This window comes from Morone saxatilis, unplaced genomic scaffold (assembly GCF_004916995.1).
Source record: "Morone saxatilis isolate NCDOM2014 unplaced genomic scaffold, NCSU_SB_2.0 Contig23, whole genome shotgun sequence".
Classification (NCBI taxonomy): domain Eukaryota; kingdom Metazoa; phylum Chordata; class Actinopteri; family Moronidae; genus Morone; species Morone saxatilis.
Window position 1 is genome coordinate 20833821 of NW_023339796.1, and position 10051 is coordinate 20843871.

At 40.7% G+C, this 10051-nt stretch overlaps 1 protein-coding gene across 1 annotated transcript in view; it reads left to right on the forward strand.

Annotated features, from left to right (window-relative positions):
* The first annotated feature begins 7372 nt into the window (after nucleotides 1–7372).
* The window catches only part of tox (thymocyte selection-associated high mobility group box), a 43507-nt gene continuing 40828 nt past the window's right edge, over nucleotides 7373–10051 (forward strand). The window contains exon 1 of the mRNA XM_035670905.1: nucleotides 7373–7984. Within this exon, the coding sequence (XP_035526798.1) occupies nucleotides 7880–7984 (105 nt within the window). The 5' untranslated portion in view covers nucleotides 7373–7879. The remainder of the gene's footprint in view (nucleotides 7985–10051) is intronic.

Here is a 10051-nt window from a genome sequence, read left to right on the forward strand (position 1 = left end):
TTTTGCCCCTGCCCCGAATCACTACTTGCAGAGTTGGTAGTTCCATCCCCGGCTCCTCCTGTATAAAGGGTCCTTCAGCAAGAGTTTGAACCCCAAAATCCTTCTTAAGGTGTGTGACTGTGTCCGTATGAGTATTATTTTGTCTTAAGGTAGAAACGCATTACAGTGCAGTCCATTGCAAAAAAAAGCCTTTGTAAAGAGGTACAATCCAGTGTGAACCTATCGTGAGGTCACCTATTCGTTTGTGGAGTAATGTTCTGAAGCCCCCGTCCGTTGCAGGAAACAATATCAGCTCGCCTGGTCACACACAATCTTGTATTACGAATAAACAGTGCACTAAAATATGTTTCTGAAAAAACAATTTTGAGCTTGGTTAGATGCTTAACTGCATTTCGTTGTCTTAGTACTTGTACTTTGTGCAATGAAAATAAAGTTGAATCTAATCTAATCTAAAAAATAGACAATGCAGTAACAGAATCTTGATTCATAATTGAGTTTGACATTTTGATCTGAGTTTCGTGTGGTGCGCTGGACGGACTCACTAAGAATGACTTGTCACACGGTATAACAAGGCAGCCACGCCCTAAAGACTACCCTGCTTTATCGTCTATTTTGCTCTAAATGTGACCATAATTTACTAAATGAACATCAGGCTGTATGGAAGAAGACTGAAACTAGAGATTGAGATCAAACGCTCGTTAGGAAACTGTTTACTGAGATAATAAATCAAGTGAGAAATTGGTTCATTCTCAGTTAGAGTGCATGGTATCGATGTGTTATTGCAGCCAATGGAGCTGCTCCTGCTGGCCTTTACATAGAATGCAGGTTTAAGACACTTCTGCATTGGCTTTACTTCACAGACCTGGAAGGTTTGTCCATTAATTATACTGTCAGTGGTTACAATACAGCACTGCACCGTTGGTCTCTGATTTATTAAGTAAAACACATAAATGCAATTTTAAATGTATAGAATCAATCACTGAATCACTGATTGCAAACCATTTTTTGTCATCATGTAGTAACACTGAGGATCTTTGTCACTGCAGTTGACAGTTTACAGCAGTTAAGGATTGCATTGAAAATAGGAATATTGGATATAAAATGTGTTTTTTTGCATTAAAACATTTTCATTGAACATATAATTATTTTCGGAATTATGCATGACTGATATTTTTTAAATGTCAGCCCCATGCAATACTTCAAAGTACGTACTCTGTTTGAGAAACTATGTGCTACAACATGTGGTTGTTAGCTTAGTTGCTAGCCCTACCCATGTTTTTGCTTTCAGAGCAGGACAACATATGTCTCATACTGTATTCATACTTTACTGTACTGCACAGGACATATTGTAGAAATGTACTAATATACAGTAAATAGCAGCTGTCTAAAAATGCATATTCATGACTATGGCTGGTATTTCTTCTTTTATCAGCTGTTGGCTGATGAGCCAAGAAATATATAGACCGTATATATTTAAATTGTTTGCCTCCCCTCCCCACCTCACTGTCTAATAATATAAATACAGCTCTAAATGTACAAGTACAGTTCAGTAATCTCAGTGCCCTAGTCAGTGGAGTACAGGGTCTTTAACTGGAGTTAAAGGTTAAAGGTTCCAGTCACTGGAGTTAATCTGTCCATAGTTTGAGAGTACATGACCGAGTGGCGCTGGTCCTTGCTGATGACAGTCCCATATATAAAATATCCAATAGACATCATAACCAATGTTTTGGTGATAAATCATGGGCAGGTTTCCAGAGCTGAACTATAATTTTCTTCTGCAGTCAAGGCTGAAAGCCAGATTTTGCACGTTCTTTCTGTAATGACAGCTGAGTGAATGTAGAGCAAGGTCCATTGGAAAATGTGTGTTGGTCAGGACCATATGTGACCACATTGTACAGTTTCTAAACTGCTGAATTGCCAGCAGGTTCAGTCGTCACATTAGGCTTCTGTTGCTTTAATATCCAGTGCTGTAAATCTGTAAATTACTGGAGAATTCTGTGCGCAGTGTAGCAGCAGAACAGAGCTGTGCTCGATCTAGCATGTGGTGTAGATTGGATTGGGGACATTATATCTCACTGTTATGACCCTTCTGGTGGTCATAAACTCAAGGCAATGTTATTTCTCTCACCATATATGGCATAAAACTATTGTTCTGTTCTGCTGCAAGTGTGGCCAACCAACATAACAGGCTGCTCTACTGTCATTACAACTTCATGCAGTATACCACATCTATCAGGATGAATTTCGGAGAAATGTGTAAAGAAGTATAGAATATTTACGTTTGCTGGAACGGTGTAGGCATAAAAATATGGAGTCATTCAAGATAAATACAAAGAACGTAATGTAGAAAAACTACAGTATCAGACTCACTTAGACACTGAGCTGTTTCAGAGCTTTATGTTAATTTCCAGGTATTGAATAACCCAAGCATAGAAAAAGAGCATCTTAGAAACTCTATTTAACACGAAATGTTGCTCTTTGCTCTTATATTTTTATATTTTGGCTTTTTCTATCTAATAAACTCCTTTTTGCTGATATACTCGTGTTTTTTTGGCATCTTCATCTCCCTCGCTGCGGAAAGCTATAATAGCTAAAGGGCTGGGTGTTTTTACCCAGGAGTGGATTGCTGTGCTATGAATCTATAATGTAATCCCCCAACATGAAGAGACACACATCATTCAAATACTACAGTACATTACTATTTCCACCCATCAGATATGTTGGAAAGCTTATGCATGGAAATCGGAGAACTGTGCTAGGTAGAGAGAGAGTGTGTGTGAGTTGGTTTGCTTGTGCATGTGTTTTATATATATGTATATATATGTTGACATACATATATGGTGCAGCACAGGCATGGTGTGTATACGTTTGCAGTTCTGTGTGCATGCATCTGTGTATATCTGTGTGTGTGTGTGTGTGTCTCTTTCAGTGTATAAGTATGTTTTTGGTGTGATTGGTTTAGTGCATAATGTGTGTGGTTTAGTGCGTATACTGTGTGTGTAGTTTTATAGATAGGAGCTGTGTGTGGGGGAGGAGAATGTAGAAGTGAATTATGCCTTTTTCAGAGGGGAGGGGTGCATATATGTATGTGTGTATGTGGGGGATGGGCGGATCACACACTGTATGTATGTTCACTAAGCATGTGTGGGCTGGTTTGTGGTGTGTGTGTCTGTGTGAGAAAAAGGAGAGAGAGTGAGAGAGAGTGAGAGAGAGTGTTTGAGAATGCATGAGAAACAGAAAGCGCATTTTATTATACCTCTTTGTATGTGTATAAACTCTGCAGTATGTGTGTGTATCCCCAATGTATGTGTGTGTGGACTGTATAGATATGCATATATGTGCAGATGTGTTACTATAGAGTATAATTGTCTGCAGGTATTTTATGTGTGTAAGTGAATTTTTATATTTGATGCATGTGTGACCATCTGTTTAAGTGTACTGTATGTGTGTGAATTAGTGATGTGAACATGCATGCATGTGTGTGTGTGTGTGTGTGTGTGTGTGAGTGGGTTGGAGAGAATCTCTTTGTTTTTGTACATCTGTGTACATGTATGTATCTCTTGATAATGGAAATATGTTGTTCTGTCATTAAAGATCATCATTCTACTTCACAAACACACGGTCTGTTTTATTGTTCCATCTACTATATCTCCCCCCACATTAGATCATTCATGGTTGCTCCTGTTAATGATTTAAATGACTTGAATTATACAACTATTTATTCTTTTTCAGAAACTGAATTAAAGCCTGTAACATAGCGTTTTAGATTTTAAATGAGCAAGATACACAAATCAAACTTAACTGTAGGATGACACTGGAAAGTCAAAAAGGTACCAAACAATACTGGTTTAACCTATAGCCTGAAGGCTCTTGTGTTTGCTGTTTAAAACGCAAGCACATTAATTTATTCTACAAACAATATTCAAGAACTTTCACATTTTACATCAACAGAAGCAGCAACAGTGGTTTGAGTGAAATAAATACAAACTTTGTAGATTAAATGTAAGAAACTACAATCCATTCCACCCAGGGTGTCATCGCATAAAGTTAGAGGGTAACTACACCCTCAAGTTCTGATAGAACCCTGGGGGTTGGGGCAACATATGTTAAACACCTCAGAGTGTTGCCTATTTTATCGTAGTTATTTCAGGAGGGGCAAAAGAAATTGGCTGAACCAAATTTTTGAATCCAACTGGAAAAATCATGTATTAACAACATGAATCCATGTCATTATTTGTGATATTCCTCTTGAAGGCATTACTGACGCTAAGGGCTGGGTTGTGCTCAAAGGAACCAGTTCATACTACAAGTTGTGTCCAACCTCTTCTAAAGGCACACACTGGAAGGCCGACTGTCATAGGAAGGAGGTAGATGCAATATTGCTTAAATATCCTGGAAGGCATTCATAGTGTTGAATTTGGTTGTTGACATGAAAAGCGACAGAAATAGTTTTGTCAGATAGAAAAAAAAGAGAGCTAGAAAGAGAAGTTCAAAAACTGGCTCCTGCTTCAGCCTGCACAGCTGGACAATCAGAGCATAGTGTAGGTTGGAAAGTTACAGAAATTGTCAGACGCCCCCTTCAATACGACCTTGGAAAGGTGTCTGGGGTTTCTGAAGCTACTCAACCCTCCAACAAACAGTTCTCATGAAGCATATTGGGAGCTTAAGTGCAAAACACAAAGAGTTGTCTGAACTCCCCGATGAAGTCTTGAACAAGAATGTCCACTGCGGGCACACGCTGTTGTGGCTGGTAATCCTTTTAAGTCCCCCAATTACTGAACACAGGTCTGCACAGAGAGAGCCCAGGATGTGGCGAACAGAGTGCATATGTTGTCCTTCTATCAGATGAGAAGGATGGAGCGAGCATTGTAAGCAACAGAGGTCGTGTTGGCAGGTGTTTGAGCACCTTATACTAGTCTTCTAGTAACTACATAGTTATCTCCATGAACTGATCTGTAGGCAAGGGACCAAGATTTCAAAATGCTTCTGATTGCCTCAGAAGCATTTGAGTGGGCTTTGGTTCCATGCAGGTAAAAGGTCAGTGTGGAGAGCAAAAGAGGCGGAACACATTGACCGAAATGCTATTTCGGAACCCATCGATTATCGTCTGACAATGATTCATTTATTATTTATTTATTATTTCAGATTGGCTGAAATTTGTCTTTCTCATCATTGTTGTGTATCAAAAGGAAGTCTCTGTAACATTGGCCAGTGCCCCAAAGGCTAAATTGTCGTCAGAAAATAGCCAACGGGTTCCAAGACTGGATACTTCAAACTCACTGTAAATGCACATATATACCTTAAAGTGTCTCATCTTACAGCTTTCCCTCGACAGGAGACATGGTGAACAACAAGGAACATAAGCCTTAATCACGTCTTTACTAGATACCAGATGAGTTTTTTGTTGAGGGAACAGCAGCTGTTGGAACACAATGTGGCATTAAAATAATGACATCCTAATGGTGTAGGACCAAAGAGAGTGGTGGACAGTGAGTGTTATGGCCTGCCCCAACCACACATTTATCATAACTCAGCTACATCAGTTGTTAGTTGAAGTTGGAAGCATTAGGTGGTCTTTGCGAGGCCTGTATTCATGACAGCAGAATGTCGTTGGCTGGGTCCATTTCTCAAACACACACAGCTCGTTCTTATTGATCTCATTGTTGGTGCAAGCGAGGACATATCCAAGAAAGGACACAACAGCGTGGATCTTCAGCTTGATGGACAGATGGGTCTTCAGCAGCCTCTGCAGTGCTTGGTGCTGCACAGAGAAAGCTGGAAGCGGCTGGAAGACTGTTGATCATGGCTCTAGTGCCCCAAGAGAGGTTAATGGATCTGTTGTGCTGGAAGTCAAATGATAGCTTGTATTGCAAGAGGAACTGTTGACAGGCAAGAAGATGTGACTCAACAACCTTGGGGAGGGGGAGACGCAAGACTGCTGGTGGAAGAAAACTGAGCAGACGCTTCTGTAGATGTGCAGGAATTAAAAAGATGATAAGATGTAAAACTGAAACACAAGACAGTATGAGCCTCAGCTGAATTAACTTGTTAGGCAGTGCTGGGGGGAAATTTGCTGTTGGACCCAAATAACCCCCCCACCTCACCTCCAGCTGTCTGTGTATACTGTACAGTATGTTGCCTCCAAATACAATGACTACAGCAGACTATACATGTCCCTGTAGATTCACTGCAATAATTTTTCCACGTTGTTTGTGGTAATTTGCTTGAACACAACTTTATTTAAAGCTAGGGTTAGGTAGCATTGGAAAAACTAACAAGACACAGCTAGATTTTTTAAGCATCGAACCAAAGAAATCCCACCCACTCCCTTCAGGCCTCCCTCCAAAGCCACTTTTCACACAGTGAACAGTGAACTCATGAAAATGTGTGAAAAGTAGACAGGTAGATTACAGGAGCACAACAGCCTGATTTATTGATTGCTGTCAGGATATAAACAAAATGTCAACAAATATAAGAAAAGATGCTTCTGAAAAACATCACCTACCCTAGCTTTAAGTTAATGCACTATGTGGGCACAATATAAATTAAAGGTCCAGTGTGTAACATTTAGGATGATTTTTTGCGAGTTTTGTGGCCACCATAGTTTCCCCTACACTGTTCTCATGCTCAGGTTGACAAAAACAGACGCCAGCGGTGTTCAGTTACTTGCATTATGCAACTTGCTAGATGCCACTAAATCCTACACACTGGTCCTTTAAATTGTTTTGCCGATATTTTATTTTGGTGGTGGAAATTGTAAGAAAGTTATCAAATTACCAACTGACACACAAAGCACCTGGGGTTTTAGGCTTATTGAGGCTTTAGGGAGCAGGTTCTGCGCAGGTAGGTACAAAGGAAAAGCAGACACATCAGTATAAAATAACTATTTTTTTTCTTTTGAATGTTTACTGTTGTGTTGTCTGAAAGCATTAATTAATCATTTTAACTGAAACATACATCCACTCTGACAAGCAATCTTTATTTAGGCTGCAGAAACAGCTGGCTGGACCTTTTGACACTCTCTCCCCCTCTAGATGGAGCACACTGCCGCCGCTCATCCTCTTTGTCAAGGTGGAAGGAAACTGAAAGTAATGCTTAACGTTACTCTCAAATAAAATCTCTTGCTTCTGCATTTTTTTCAAACAACGCGCCAATAAAGCGTCTCGTTGTAGTTAATGTAATGATTCGTGGACGGTGTGAATAAGTTGTGTTTGCTTTGTCCTTCCCGTGCTCTTGTTTTTCTCCTGACAGAATCTGTGCTTTTATTTTATGAGAAAGTGCACTTCCGGCTTCGTTGCGGCTAACTGTTGCTAGCTTGACGCTGGAGCTCTTTGTATGAGTGGTCCGCGAGGTACCACAGCAGCACCGAGCACACGCGCAGCAGCAGCATTAAAACACAGAGTCCCAACCAGGGACAGACAGGGTCCAGCAACGTCCCCTGTCCGAACCACGCACCGCCACGGGACACACACGACGTTAAACGGAGGAAAAACGACGCAAACAAAGTTACGTTTTTTTTTTTATAACGTCAGGTACTAAAGAAGTTGGTTTACCGGGAAGTTTGCTGCTCACAGCAGCAGTTATTGGAGCTTGAGAGCCGGTGTGGAGAGGAGAACCCCAACCTAAACTTCACTGATTCCATACGCTTGCTTTAGGCGTATTTCTCAGCTTGAAGCGTTGATTTTATTCTCTAAAACAAGCCTGTCTCATTGGACCGTGGTCATTCCTCTGTTTGGTCACTCAGGGACTCACCAGAAAAAAAAAAAAAAAACCTATTAACTTTGTATAAAAAGCTACCTCAGTGGTTTTGACACACACCGAGATAAGAGAAGAAAGAAAGTCGAAGAGGACAGACGGAGAAGTGGATGTATTTTCAGCCATGGATGTAACAGTTTACCCGCCTCCTCCTCAGCCTCTGGCCGCGTCAGACCACACCAGGCTGGGGCAGCTCTCCTACCCTGACCCGGCCTTTGGGACCAACAAGGTAAGCAAGGAAATAAGTAGACGAGACGAACGCCACGTTTGTGGTGTTGTATGTTGATTACTTTAGCTATCTCCTCTCTGTGTGTACTCGTATACCTTGCCCTGCCAATTAAGTGGTAATTAATTGCTTTATTGGGCTCCAGTTAATTAACGCAGCCATTGAAGGAAACTACATTCCAGTGTTAATCATTTCTTTCGATCACATCCGCTCTCTGGATCATTACAGACTGTAATTTTAGTTTGTTGTCAGTGGTGTACTGACACCTTTAATTAAAACTTCCCTGCTAATTGAAAGGTAATTAAGTTTAATTAAAAGACTTGTGGTTAGAATGAAATAGTAATGGTGACAAGGCTATACATTGTTACCGTTTGATATGCATAAAATAGTGTATATTTACTGGAGTTCAAAGCACTGCCTCTCATTTCGGTTTTGTCATACTTATTTAATAGAATTGGTGTCTGGGAAGCTCTGTTGTCTTTCTCCCTCCAGAGCAAGGTCGAAGGTCAGGGTCAGATTCACAACTGGAGCTGGGAGGGATCCAGTGTCTTGCTCTAAGACACAATCTTAAACAGAATGGATGAGTCTGCTGGACGTACAATTCTATTTGATCAACATAGGACTATCTATCTATCTATCTATCTGTGCAAAGGGCTGTTTTTTCTGAATAGGCTGTTTGGGTAGAGACACAGAGGCCATGCTCATTTGACAGTGATGAATTGCCTAATTATTTAACTAGGTGCTGCTGATGAGTGAAGCTATTAAAGTTAGGGACAGATTATTAACCTCTCTTCAGTTTTAAAATGGAATACACTAATTCTGTCATTTAATGTTTTTTTTTTATAGATAAGCAGAAATGTTAAAAATACCTTTTTTAAATAGCTAACAGCCGTTTTTTTTTTTTTGTCAAACTGTGGCAAGCTGCAGTATGGAGTCTTCTGTTTATTGCTGTTACATTTTAATTAGCTTTATTGACATGACATGTTTGTGTTGCTAAAGCATATAAAGGGAAGCAATGAAAATACTCTCTCTTCCCCGCACAACAGCGCTGTATAAGAAGCAGGGAAATAGCATCACGCAATATCCATTACGCCAAAGAGACTGACTCTCAGATCACTTTTACTGGCTGCTTTTCATTCTTAGCGTGTCTCTGTCATGGACTGAGTAATATCACAATATACTGCGTTCACTGGCTGGTGCGCAACTTAGTGATTGATCACATTATCCACAGGCCGGTTCCTGCCCTGCCTGCTCACACTTATCAACTGTTCCCTCACCACATCGCTGACAGGCTGCCGTTGCCTCTGCCCCTCGGCAACAGTGTGGTGTTGTGGTTACAGAAACTTTGCTTTAACCAGAAGAGCTGTGTTCTTCTCACCACCTGCAGCGGGCATCCGCCATTGTGTGTCACCACTGTACTGACTTTAGCTGCGTCCAAGTTCAATGCTGCGTACTCATTTTAAGCAAGTTTTTGGAAATGGAGAGTGTTTTCATGGTGCTGTTGGACACTTTCTGCAACTATCTCCATGTTCTTCAGCGACGCCGTGTATAAAGAAAATGAAGATGCTAGCTACAGCTGACAACTAAAATGAATTGTGGAGAGATGGCTCCAGAAATATCTTGGAATGCAAAAACATATTCAGAGGATGCTGTTTGTTTGACTGAGCACAGATGCTGCTTACTGGTATACTAATTGCAAAAACTGCACACTGACAATTACTATATGTGCGTGTTCAATATGTAGTTTGGAATTGTGGTGCAGCATCTGATTCTCCCTCTCCCGCAGCTGGCTGTGACCTCTGACCTCAATAAGTGCTAATTGGGCATTACTACAATATCACATTAATGCCGGTATGAGCTAGATTATAGCTGTGTGCTGTGTTTTATTCAAACCTCACTATTGTGTGTCATGTTGAATGACTGAACCCACTGTGCGGTGTTGCCAGCCTGCTGCTTTTAAGCTCACAGTGGAACATAATGTGTAGAAATGCCCCTGCATGCAGAATCAGACAGTGTTACTGCACTGTTGTGTTCAGTGAGTGCATTTGTTTCAGAGAGAGAGAGAGAGAG